Here is a 14,390-nt window from a genome sequence, read left to right on the forward strand (position 1 = left end):
TAGTGGTTCTCAGTGCTATTTGTACATAATCACCTGGCTAGCTTTTAAGAAATTCAAAAACCTGGTCAGACCTCAGATATTCTGAATCTGGCTACACAGACCCTGCCCCAACCCACCCCCAGCCCTGACCTCAATCTATACCTATTACTTCATAAGGATTTCTCTATTTCCATTTTTTAAGGATGAAAAAAGAAAAAGACTGGTTTACCAATGCCTTAAATACCATCTCATATGTTTTATCAGGGGGAAGCAATTGGTCAAATAGAACACTGAAGTAGTGAGTGAAGACTGAGTTATCTAGTCACTGGGAGCATATAAGTGGTGTACTATCCAACAGCTGTAGTATGTGCACCAAACAATATGGTGCTGTTTTTACTCATGTCACAATAGATGGCTCTAGGATCCAAAGGTAAAGCTTGAGTAATGAAACCTACAATTGCATTTAATATTCACTACAATGGTCATTTTTTGTGTGTGTTAACCCGGCTGGGCCACAGGGTGCCCAGATATTTAATCAAACATTACTCTGGTTGTTTCTGTGAGGTTGTTTTTAGATTAGATTAACATTTCAATGGCAGACTGAGTAAAGCAGATCACCTACCATAATGAAGATAGGCCTCATTCAATCAGTTAAAGGTGTGAATAAACAAAAGTCTGACCCTCCCTTAAGTAAGAGAGCATTCTCCAGCCTGACAGTCTCAGAACTGAGCTTTTCCTGGTTCTACAGCAACCTGCTAATCTTGAAAAGCAACCAGCTTTTCAGATTTTGGACTTGCTAGCCTCCATAATCTTGTGAGCCAATTTTTTTATAATAAATTATTCTTAAACTTTCTCTCTCTCTCTCTCTCTCTTGAACACTCATTCTTTTTCTCTGAAGAAAATTGACTAATACATCCACGTTCAAACATTTGCTTCCCATCTTCTTGGTTTTGAGCTCATATGACTTAGAGGTTTTAAAACTAAAGAGAAAGAGGTACGTGTCACCATATAAGACAAAGTTTTCATTAAATTAGATGCTAAAACTGTCACTTGGACATTCTGAGACTCTTCATATCCCTTGGCAAACAGGAAGAAAGGAAGATATGATATTTACTGGTATAACTGACTCCAATTACCAAGGGGAAATTGGTTTGCTGCTATGCAGTGAGAATAGGGAATACTTGTAGGATCTCTATTGCTATGATTGGTTTAGTTATTATGGGCTAGGTTACATGGATTAACAGGCAACCCAAAATCTTAGTGGCATAACCTTACAAAAGGCTTTTTTATCACTCATGATATATGAGTCATGGAAGCTCTCTTTCCCTGTTTCCACTCAATGATCCAAGCTAATAAGAGAGTCAATATCTACAATATTGATGGTCACTGTGGAAATAAAGCATGCCCACAGTTTAATCTGAGAGAAAGCTGTATGGCCACTCAATATCTAAAGTGAAAGGAAGTACAGTCAAATCAAGTAACTAGAAGGAGACCTGGAAACACTTGATAGACAGCACTAATAATGTCATATATCGACTTGCCTATCAGTAAAGGCAAATGGGAAACGAATGTGGCCCTATATAAATAATGCTACCAAAGTCTCAGATTTATCCCGTAAAAACATTTAGTTCCCTTTACTAGGTAAAAATGTTCAACCAACTGACATATAGGCAGGAGAAATATTTTTAAGTTCCAGCTACAACTTTCAACCAGTTGTAAAATCAGGGCTATAGACTTTACATGTATTTCATTGTTTATATTATTAAAATACTATTTAATTAATTTGATATTTGTAGTTGTAATTTTTTCCTTACATTCTTTTGAGAACATTGGATAATGAGAAAATAGAATAGTCATCCCAGAGATATTTTCAGAAAAACAAAACTTAAAGTTGGATATAGTAACTTTGGGTAGTCTACATATAGGAAGACATAAGTGTCTTTTCAGTTATACAAGAATTTCAGTAGCAGCAATATGTTGAGTGGTATAACTTTTATTCAACTTATAACTTCAGAAAAGATGGAATGTTGGTTAGCCCAATAGTTGGACTTTGATGGACAACTCTTGTTTATTCCTACCAAGAATTCACTTTTCATACCCAAGTTATAGAATCCTTATGGGCATTAAGGAAACAAACCATTTAGACATTCTTAATAGGACTGTCAGCTGAGATGAATATCTCAAGATAAACCAATACATATGCTTTTCCCTGGGATTTGAACCTTGAGCAGAGAAATAATACTACCTAAAACAATTGAAATCAATTTCTCTCAACAATAACTTTCAGAGTACTTTTGTTCTTTTATTCCTGATACTGTTTCCTCAATTTGTCCTGACTCCTATTTTTCTGAAACATCATTCTTTATTTTTACATTAATTCAATGAACAATTTCATGATTTCTCAGTAAATTTTATTTGGGATAATAAACCAGAGGACATTTCTGTTGCCTGTAGAAAAGTAAGTATAATTAATACAATATTCAAGTTGGTAATTAATCAGAGATGTACAAATAAAAATGACAAGGATATATTTTCACCTATCACATGGAACAAAAATGAGAATTACTGAAAATAGCCAGTTTAAGGGAGCTTGTGGTAAATAAGCATTATTATACACTGTTGCTGAAATTATAGTTTAACACTAAGTTTTTAGATAGCAATTTGGATGAACCTCACACAATTAAAGTTGAAAATATTCTCAGTCAAGCGATTCTGCCTATAGCAACTTATTCTACGAAAACATTTGAACATGTTTTCAAAAATTCACAGATAAATTGATCAATATTAATTTAGCATGTTTGGTAACAACCAAAAAAATAAGCTATTTTAATATCCTTCAAGAATGAAATAGCTAACAAAATTATAGAATATTGTGGATGCTCTGATTTGAATATGGTTTGTCCACACCAAACCTCATGTTGAGGCTTGGCACCCAACGTGGCAGTGTTGGGAGGTAGAACCTTTAATAGGTGTGGCCTAATGGGAATTGTTTGGGTCACATGGGCTCTGCCCCTATGGGTAGCTTGGTGCCTTTCTCTCAAAGTGAGGGAGTGAGTGAGTTAATGGTGAGTTCTCACTCTCACATCCAGTCATGTAAGAGTGAGAACTTACCACTAACTCACTCACTCCTACATGACTGGATTAGTTGTCTTGGGAATCAGTCAGTCCTCAGAAAAGCAGGGTGTTATAAAGCAAGGACCTCTTTCATGTTTTGCTTCTTTGTATTCGTCTGCTTCCACTTCGACCTTCTACCATGTTATGATGCAGCATGAAAGTCCTCACTAGAAACCAAGCAGATGCTGGTGCCATGCTTCTTGGACTTTCCTGTCTTTCAGAATCGTGAGCCAAATAAACCTCTTTTCTTTATAAAGTACCCAGTCTCAAATATTCTGTTACAGCAACACAAAATGGACTAAGATAGTACAGCTCTTAGAAATAAACAAAACACTGAAATGGAACAATGCCCATCACATGCTTTGAAGTAAAAAAAGAAAACTGCGGAGCAATATAAAATCTGTACTCCAGGTTAATGTAAAAAAATATCCAAAATATACGTGTGTGTGTACAAATGCATTATAGATAAATAGGAATACATTAGTTTGCATGTGTATATGAGACCATTTGGAAAAATATACCTAAGCCAAAGCAATGGTAATCCCTGAGGAGTGGTAGCGCTTGAACAGATAAAGACATGCTCATCAAAAAACAAGTCATAGTGAAAAGTGTAACTTCAAATAACACTATCTCTAGATGTGTCAGGCTGTTTAATTATTTAGTATTAAGTGAGTTAATGGTAATGATATTATCCTTGGACTTACCCTGGCATCGGTCCATTTCCAGCAAGACTGTAAACCTGACGAGGATTTAGTAGATACTGGAATTTTCTGTAAATTCTATAAAGGTGAAAATATGTTTAAAAAAAGTTAATTTAGTGATACTCAATAATTTTAAAATGAGTAACATCCCTTAATATTATAAATATATATGGCTATAGTTAAAGATATTTGATAAATTTTGCATTAATAGTATTAGAAGTATAACAGCTCAATAGGAACTAGTGGTTCTTTAAAGAGGGCTTAGTAGCCATTATAAAGGCAAATATAGCCTATAAGTTAGAAATAATACTTGCATTCTAAATACGCATATGCATTTAGAATATTATCTAACCCCCTTTTGAGCATTGTTTGGCTACCTAATTAGATTTCTAATAAATATTTTAAAAAATATTTCAGCATAAAATTCCTTAAATATCTTCTCTCAGTAGATCCTTGTGAATAGATTCTTCTCTTCATGGAACTCAACATTAGGTTATTGGACCAACTTAACAGAAATGAACATTATATATCCCACATATAAAATGGGGTCCTACACTTTACATGTGTGTATGTAAGCAAAGAATGTGGCCTCACCTGACCTAAATATTTCACATAAACAACGATCTTGATCAGTTAGCTCACAAAATTGCTAAACTGTCTCCACAGGCATGTACTAAGTAATTCTTTTTTTTTTTTTCCTGAGAGAAATCAATCTTTGTATGACTAATGCAACAGAAATGTTTGTTAAGTATACACATATCCCACATGGTTAGAATTCTTCGACAAAATTTTAAAAGTGAAGGGATGTATTTAGTCTTTTAAATTAGTTTTTATATACATTTGAATATATTACTATATATTTTATAAACACATTCAAATGGTATTTAGTGACAGAAACTTTCAAAATATACTATGTAATATCTACTTGTATTATCTAGAGTTGTTTTAAATACCTCTTTTCTCTGGCACCTAAACCACATTAGTAGGGAATCCTGTGCCTTCTCACTGAGAAATGTTTATCAAACTTGGCTAATTCATCCCACTGCCTTAGTTCAGGCCTTCAAATTCTCTCATCAGCTCCATAAATTCTTGGCAATCCAGCCCTCTCCTATACTGCTGTTTGAGTACAGTCATGGTGTTTCCATGATGGAAAGGTCCTGCTAGTGTCAAGTTACTGACAATAACAAATTCAAGTACCTTCAAAGTATGGTCTCACCCTTCCCATCCTTGCCCATAAAGATTAATGTTGGTAAATTCCTCCTGGTTGACACCATGCCCTTTCACAAATCGATATTTCTCCTTCCTTCATCTGGCAAATATCTACATATATAAGAACCAATACAAAAGCTACTAATTCTCTGAAGACTTGGCAGTTTTCAGAGATAGTTATTCCCTCTTCTGAATTTCCATAGCACCTTTATTTTAAACATTTCTAGTTTAACATTTACCATGTGGCAATATAATATATCTGTTTATGTGCCTGCCTCCCTGCATGACTGTGTCTTATGGCTTTTATTCCTAGTATCTAGTAGAGTTTGGATTCACCCAGGGCTTGCTGTCTGAATGAATGATATGTGAACACTTTCACACATGTTGACTGGTATGGGAAACTTCATGTGAATATAGAATTCTGTGACCTTTTGAAACATATCTAACATATCAAATTTATAAAAGCCAAAAAATTTTGAAGAGAAAATATTGAATGGAATCCTACCGTGAAAGGTGCCTCTTATGCATGCAGGAACATTTATGTTTGCATTCATAATAGATCTTCTTGAAAACATATTTACATTTCATTTGACTTTGAATGGTCCCCATCAGTGTATACAGAACAAAACACAAGTGGGTGTGCATATAGGAGTGCTCAAATATCCTCCCTGCCCTATTAAGATTAATTTCCTTATGACTTTAGTGTATCACTATATATGTATGTATTTTTAACTTAAGGAAAAAAAGATGGCAGGTATTCAACTAAAGATCATTTTCCGTGATTAATGTTATCTTAATTTGACAGAAATTTATTTTCCTTTGAAAAAATGTTTTCTAATTCCTTGTGAAAAGTTCACTTTTTTATACATTATATATATATATATATATATATATATATATAATGACAGATAAGCTCTAAAAAAGAAAATAATTTAGTCATTATTTAATTATACTTCATGGCTCTATGAGTGAGGAAACTATTCTGTTTAATAAAGTATTGTGAATATTTTAAATTATTAAGCCATTATTTATTTGAAATAATTTCTATCACATTGGCATATTAAAAACATAACTATATGTTGATAAATGGGAAAAAATTATCCTTTTTTAAGTAGAAATAATATTTTGTTCATTGAAAAATGAAGAATACTCTATTTCATTGAAATAAAGCTGGAAAAGCTGGAAAGTTTAATGGTAAGAGTGAAAATTACTTTATGAAATTCCATTACTGATGGAAACATTTCAACTTTGTTATTTGGTGAACAACAAAGAAAATTTGTCTTATTGTTATAATGTTTGTGTGAGTGCTTTCACCTGTCTGCTTATTCTTGATTGGAATCAGGAAAGACATCTAGAAAGCATTAAGGCTGGTATAACTGCATTTTGTTTATGACAGTCTTCTTTAATAGGTTACCCTTTAATGTAATATTTTTCATATTTGTATTAAATATTATAATTTCATCATTAATTCATTACAAAAATGAAATTTTGTGTTCTCAGCTAGAAATACTGAGATACTTGACAATGCAGCTCATTATTATTCAGATTAAATATACTGTGCTTCTCCAGGAAATATAGCATCATGTTCTCCAAAATGCACATCACTATAATATATCTTCCCTGAAGTCAGATATAAATTCTGTTCCTTAGCGCTGGGTTATGATTTACCTGAAGTCACCTTGTTGACCCTTTAGAGAACAAATTTTCATTTGACAACATTTTTGAAGTCACATTTTATGCAAAGCTCTTTTTCAAGAGTTGGAGGTGATAGGTGGTGGGGTAGAGAGAATTTATACCCCTGAGTTATGACAAAAAAATATTTACAAAAGACCGTTATATTAAAATTCTAACTATAAAACAAGGAGAGATTATATTAATATATTACATGTAGATGTTAGCATCATTTATATCACATTAAAATTAGTAAATGGTGAAGAATGCTTTTAAACATTTTTACATCATAATTTTAGTTTATCTTTTTACATATATATGACATAGAAAACAAAGATGATTTTTAAAAACATACCGTTCTCCTTGCTTCCCACCACTTTTGGGGTTCACAAAAACTAGAAGTGGATGAGTACCAGGAATGGGAGTAATCTAGAAGAAAAGGTGGATATATGGACAAATTATTAGTCACAATATATATGAAGAGGAATCCTTATTTCTAAGTTGTTTAATACCAATAAGTGAATTCAATAATATTACTGTTTCTTTCTGTCATGTATGTCTTTCTATCTATCTATCCATAACAACAGGAATACCCCTCTGCAAAGATAGGTAGGCCGAGCTAGGTATACAGCAGAGGGGAAGACTGTTAAGAAGGAGAAATAACATTTGTAATAGCTATGAGATAAAAACAGAAGTTACCATTTGTGGGACAGTGAGCAAACCAGCCGAATTTGAGCAGAATTTGAGGGAAAAAAGATTAGAGGCAAAGAAAGATATCTCATTATAGAGAGCCCTTCTTTACAGAGGACCCTAATTTAGAGCTTCATGGCATATGTGGAATCCACCTTTCCAACCACTTGTGACCTAGAAACTCAGTAAGATGGCTTGAGGCTCCTTCTGGCCTAAAAGTCCCTCTCTACACAATCTTTCTTAATGCACAATCTTCCCAATTTTTCTTTCCCAGCTTGGTGAGTAGACTGCCAGTTAATGACATCCATTTGCTAAATAGGAGTCCATTAAATCTGGTCTCTCCTTCACTTAAGAACTGCCTATGTTCCTTCTATATGCCCCATGCTGTTTTCACCACTATACACTTCTGTGTTGAAGAAAGACAAAGTGCCTGTCCTAATGGAGCTTATATTCTCGTGGAGAGATATACAATAAATAAACATACATTTAGTAGTGAAACTTGCCATGAAGGGAAAGAAAGCAGGTAAGGTGATAGCACTTTACGGATGGGGGATAGAGTTGTTTTAGATAGAATGGCAAAGGCGAACTTGTTTATTTTACCTGACTTCCATGTTGAGGTAGACTCTTTTAAACAAAAAATATTTGTATTTAATATACCTCTATATAACCTCCATTTAAACACAGTTTGACAAAAAAAAGAATGTTGTAAAAAAAAATTGCAGCTAACAGAGCCCTCTAAATATTGAGAAGTTTTAGATCAATCTGCTTTTTGAAAGATTTAATGTATCCTTACTGCAGTGTTATTTCTCCTGTAGAAAGTATCCTTAAATATTTAATGAGACAATTAAAAACAATCATTTCACCATATCATGCCCTTCCTTCCTGTCTGTTTAAACAATATAAGTTAAGATATTTAACCGACATATTTTCCTCCAATTCTTAAGTGAGATGGCATTTTTCTAATGAGTACTGGCAATAGGAAAATGTTAAAATCCTTGCATTAGCTAAATGAGTAGATTGAATAAGATATTCTTAATTTTTCTACTCATCCAGCTAGTTCTCATTACAATCTATCACAGTCTCTACTGTACTTTCTCTTGTAAAGAGGACAAGCATTCTTCGATCCTAATTTGTCTCTGATTCAGCTGGGAAAAGAATGACCTGGAGTAACTTCTGCGGTAACTTCCCCATTCTTCTCCCCGAACCAAAAGTGCTCAATAAATTAATGTATATAAATTGCCTAAAATCTTAAAGCCATTGTGCTGCTGGCTTGCAATGGGTGCCCTTTTCCACCACTATAAACTAAAATAAACATCAAAAACACCTATATTGAAACACTATGTTTAATTTCCTTTATTTCTCATCCTGTTACAAAATTGGACCTCCCAACGTTTTCATATGCAAAAAAGTAATACTGACAGGTGTAGATTTTAGTTGATTTTCACTTAGTTTGGATTGTTACTTCTTGTTTTTCGGTAGAGGTGGGAATCTCATCTCAAGAGAAGTAAAGGTTTTTGAGCAAAGTATTCAATTTGAACTCAAATACTCATTAGGATGATTTTTCCTTTCCTCTCCAAACTTAACATTCAGTTTACTACTATATGAGAATACACATAAATTCACACTGTGTGGTCCATTATTTGAAATTCTTTTGAAAATGTGTCTTGGAATGTCTTGCAGAGGTTTATCAATTGGAATATTTAAATATATCTTTATAAGTTATCAAATAAAGGTCAGTAACAATTGTGTTCTAAATTAAATATTGTTATGAACAAATAAATTTTCACTAGAATAGATTATAGTCTGTAGAGTATCTCAAAATAAAATACAAAATATAGATTTCAATTTTAGGGATAGTTAAATGAAGAAATAGATCAAATGGATTAGAGAAATGGAAGAGAATTTAAAGAATTCGGGAGAATGATGATAATTCACAAGTAACAAAAGGCAAATATACCCACTGAAAAAATTCAGGAATGATAAAATCAACTAGACAAACCTTTTCTTCACACATCCTTTATTACAGTTCAGGCTTATAAAATAAAACAATAAAAATAATATGTATTTATTTGTAAGTTAGGTACCATGGTTTAGCGCCCCTTAGTTGATGGTATTAACAGGTACCGACCTAATGTACCCCACATAATACCTAACGTGATCCATATCTAAGTGGTGATATGTGATTAACCATCAGCACCACTGAGATTCTGGTATTAAGGGAACACTTAATGGTGTTAGACTAGAAACATTAAAGTTCCAGGCAAATCTGCAATGATTTTCAGTGCTCACTCAAAAATCTTTAAAATTGTGCTAACCTTTGCTTCTATAAAAAGAAGGCCAATCCAGCCGAGTAAATTTGGGAGTCAGGAGACCAAAGACAGAATTCTTAGATTTGAAAGACAAAAACCTGCAGCACTGGATAGTCATTTTCACGTCTGGCAAGTTAAAAATTAACAACTATTGTGTATGGCCATAGTCCTGAAAGAAGCAGCACATCTTAGTGGCAGTCTGCTACTGGCACCTAATTCCCATATCCCCCTTCCACATGAGTAAAAAAACCCTGGACATAGGGTAATTTAGAAAGACTGCTTCCTCCCATCACATCTGTATCTGTTGCTGCTTACAGAATTTACATATACGTACGTGTGTGTGTGTGTGTGTGTGTGTGTGTGTGTGTGTGTGTGTGTGTGTGTGTGTGTGTGATTTCTTTTGAAGAGCTTTAAGGAAGAAGTTGCAACTTTTGGTGTCCTGTCATGTAAAAGGATAAATAAATATATTTTAAAAAGTGGAAAAATGTGTTTGTTGTGTTCAGTGCGATATAATTGAAAGTTGCTACAAGACTAAATTGTGTCCCCTTCTCCCTCAATTCATATGTTGAAGGCTTAACCTCCAATGTGACAATATTTGGAGATGGTGCCTTTGGGAGGTAATTAACGTTAGACGAAGTCATGAGGGTGAGACCCTCATGATGGGGTTAGTGTCCTATAAAAAAGGATAAGGTATCTCTCTTTCTTTCTCACTCTCTGGGAGTACACAAGGCAGGTGTCACCTGAGCAGACAGTAAGATGGTGGCCACCAACAAGCCAAGAGAAGAGGTCTCAGAATAAAACCTGCTGGTACCTTGATCTTGTACTCCCAAGCCTCCAGAACTGTGAAAAATAAATGTCTCTTGTTTAAGCCACCTAGTCTATGGCAATTTGTTCTAGAAGCCCAAGTAGACTAATACAGAAATACTCTGCAAACTCAGAGTATGCTCTGTCAAAGGAAGAGTGAGAGCTTTTATCCTTGCTCTTCCTGATGCTAGCAGGGAATTTGGAAATTATGGGGACCAGCAGCCTCATAATTTTTGATTTTCGTCATCAGGTGTCCTTGAAGATGTCACAGATGGAAGGCATGAAATAGAAAGACAGGAGTACCATTCCTGATAAAAAGAGAGTTGTCTTATCAGCTCCAGAGATCCTACTTCTAGACTTCATTTACATGAGAGAAAATTGATGGCTATCTTGTTTAAGGTACTGTTATGTTTCATTTATTCCTTGTTTTTGCTGTTTCCCTGTTACATGTTGCAGATCCTGATAGTAATTGTGAAAGACAAGATCCATAGGACCTCAGAACTGGATACCAATGGAAACTGGCATAGGGAGACACTTAATTCTTCATTAGACTTGTTGATATTTCTATTCTTTGAGGAAACAACAGTAAAAACTTGATACTGAAACCCTTGAATAGCTTCTTCATTTAATTTTACATTATACTGTTCTCATTATTGAGTATGTGAATATTTATTTCAGTCAATCCTGTAACTTACATGCTAGATGTGATATTTCAATTCATTAATTCAACCTGACTATTTGATTCCACATCCTAGTTTCTAGAAAGGTCTATTAAGTACTAACTTCCCTCTTCTTTACAGAATTTAGTATGCAGGAACTGCTTTGTAAGGCAAATCATTTCTACTGATTAAAGAAATATGAATAATTTTCTTAGTTTCTAAATCTTAGTATATCTGGTTTTAGCAAATAAAGTTTTATGGAAATATCTTAAAATAATATTTTTTAAAATTTTACAATGATATTTTTATTTTCATTTTTTAAACAATCTCAAGTTTACATAAAAGATGCAAGGACTGTACAAAGAACATTTTTCCCTGAACCATTGGAGAGTAAGTTGCCAAAACTATGCTTCCTTACTCCCAATCACTTTTGAATCACCTACACACAAGAACATTGTATTACATACATACAATAAAACCATCAAAATCAGGAAGTTAATATGATTCTGAAATTTGTTTATGAAAAGATAAAAGATGTTATTGGGACACTTGTTGAAACTTGAATGGGATCTGAGAATTAGACAGCTGTTAGGCATCAATGTTATTTTCAAGTTTACTAACTCTCTCTTGGACTGTATCTAATCTATTCTTTAACGTGATTAATTTGAATTTTTACTTTCATACAAAAATTTTGCTATAAGATATAAAACTCTTATAATAAAGACTGATTTACTGCCATCCTAAAATATTGTACCTCTTTGTTATAGATTTTGGTGGGATGGGAGGCAAAGACAAAAGCCCAAATATGTCAAAAATTCTATCAGCCTAAAAGTATTCATTTTTAGAAGTAGAGCATTTGAGGTAATCTTAAGTGGAATGGTACATAAAACAGGTGAAAGCCAAGTCGTTCTGTTTAAAATGTGAAACAACCCTGAACCTGTTCTCAGTCTCCCATCACCTCACCATTGTGCTTGAGGCATCTCTACAGAACCCTGTGTCTTCTCAAAATAGTTTTTAAAAAGCCTTCAGATAGAATAATATAGGGTAGCAAGGAAAATATTGATGAAGAGAGAATGTGTTCACGGAAGATTTTATAGAATCTTTGGTACTTGACATCTTAAAGAAGGGTTATAAATTAGGTGTGAAGGGCATTCTAGAAGGAGATAGTTCATATTAGATTCTCCTTTATACTGAATAAAGTTAATCATGCAAAATCTTATTTACTCATATAAAGGGGAAGTTTAGCATAGTACGTTTAAAGAGCATGACATTGGAGTCAGACTGGCTTTGAATTCCAATTCAACCACTCATCTCTATATACACTCTCTCCCTTAGTGATCTCATCTTATCTGTTAGTCTTAATTGCCATCAATATGCCTTTTACTCCCAAATTCATATCTGTCATTTCTCCTGATTTCTAGTTTCTCCTATTGGTCTGCCTATTTGACATCTCCATGAGGATGTCTAATTGCATCAAAAATTTCTCTGTGAACCTTATTTCCCCAGAACTGTTTTCATCTCAGTTGATGACAACTCTATCATTTCATGGGCCAAACCATCTTGGAGATGTTCCTGAATCTTCACATTTTTATAAACCCTATATCCAATCCATCAGCATATCCCTCTGATCTGTCCTCAAAATATATCAGAATCCCATCATATGTCTCTACCTCCACCTGACAAGTCTCCATCCTATAACCATAGATAACTATGGTAGTTATCTCTTGAACTCTCTGCTCTCCAATGATCCGATCTTAACGAGAGTGAGTCTTTTAACATATAATTCAAATCATGTTGTTCCCCTGCTTAACCCTCCCCCCAATATCTCTTCATCTTGCTCAGATCAAAAGTCCAAGTCCTTATGCAGGCCTTCATGGCTTTACTGCATCTAGCCCCTGATACTTCTCTAAATACTCTCTACCAGTTTTTACCTTTCTCACCCTACTCCAACTAGGCAGTTGATTTTGTTGATCCTAGAACTTTCTGGGCATATACCTGCCTTAGTACTGCCCATTCTGCATACATCCATATGGCTAACTACCTTAGTTCTTTTAAACCTTTACCTTAATATCACCTTCTTCATGAGGCTTCATCTGGCCATCTTACTTAAAATTATAGATGGCTCCAATTCTCCTCCCTGATACTTCTTACCTTCCTCAGCTCTCTTTTCTTTTCATTGCTTATCATCTAGCTATGATGTGTACATATACACATTATGTATATGGAGACAGTGACTCAGTTTAAAGGTTGTTGTTATACTCAAACTATAGAAGAATAATTCTGAACTTAGGGAGTGAGAATGACAATGAAGAGCTGATGATGAAAGAGTCAATAGACTGAAGATCCTAAAGTGAGCAAGGGACACACACACACACACACACACACACACACACACTCATACACACATGTCAATCAAAGAAAGGGTATTAATTTTATATGCATGCTATCTAGTTATGGATGGTGTGTGTGTGCATATTCAGTGTATAGTCTCAGTGACTACAAGAATTGTAAATAAGAAAGACAGTAGGGAGAAGCAGTTGTGTGGAGAAAAACACTGGTTCAGTTTTAGATATTTAAGGATAAAGGTTCCCCTTTTTCCGTGCTTTAAAAGTACTGCAAATTAGATGCCAGTTCTCAAGTGACCCTTTTATTTGGAAATTTTTCTCAAAGAATATTTAGGAATAAGGTAACTTCACCATAATGCAGTTAAATGATTGCTATGTTTTTATCCTTATTTGCTCATAAGTGCAATAGTCATCTGTAGTTTTATATCTCTTGCATGTTAAGAATTTGTAGTTTCAATTACATTGGATCATATGGATTAAGTGTAAACCTATGGTGTAAGTGATGACAAAGACAGAGTGCCTAACCACCTCTATTTGAAGTCCCCTAGGACTCGGGTTAATTAATGAGACTCATCCTAAGGTTATACATGATCTATTACTTCCTCTAATTAGAAATAATAATCCTGATCATTATGCTGGTTAGCTGGAAAGAAATAAGATGAATGTGCTTAACTATGATTAATAGTCTTCTTTAAGCAGTGTAGATCTCTTCTTGTCACTGAGTCATATGCAAACTGAGCTGCAACTCAATGCTTTTTCATAATATGTATATACTTTTAAAGCTCACAGAAAATATTAACTTTTGGTAGATGTTTTTAAATTTACTGGTAAAAAACAATCATTTCAATATTTTTAAATTGACAACCACAATATAAAATTACTATTTTTACCTGTTTTGCATGAAATAGC

At 33.9% G+C, this 14,390-nt stretch overlaps 1 protein-coding gene across 6 annotated transcripts in view; it reads right to left on the reverse strand.

The window, feature by feature from the left end:
• DGKB (diacylglycerol kinase beta) overlaps positions 1 to 14,390 on the reverse strand; it is a 633,703-nt gene that overhangs the window by 438,284 nt on the left and 181,029 nt on the right. For all 6 annotated transcript variants that reach the window (XM_063099140.1, XM_063099138.1, XM_063099137.1 and 3 more), the window contains 2 exons: positions 7,030 to 7,103; positions 3,798 to 3,872 (listed from right to left, as the gene is read on the reverse strand). In XM_063099140.1, coding sequence (XP_062955210.1) covers positions 3,798 to 3,872; positions 7,030 to 7,103 — 149 coding nt within the window. The remainder of the gene's footprint in view (positions 1 to 3,797; positions 3,873 to 7,029; positions 7,104 to 14,390) is intronic.

This window comes from Cynocephalus volans, chromosome 6 (genome assembly GCF_027409185.1).
Source record: "Cynocephalus volans isolate mCynVol1 chromosome 6, mCynVol1.pri, whole genome shotgun sequence".
Taxonomy (NCBI): domain Eukaryota; kingdom Metazoa; phylum Chordata; class Mammalia; order Dermoptera; family Cynocephalidae; genus Cynocephalus; species Cynocephalus volans.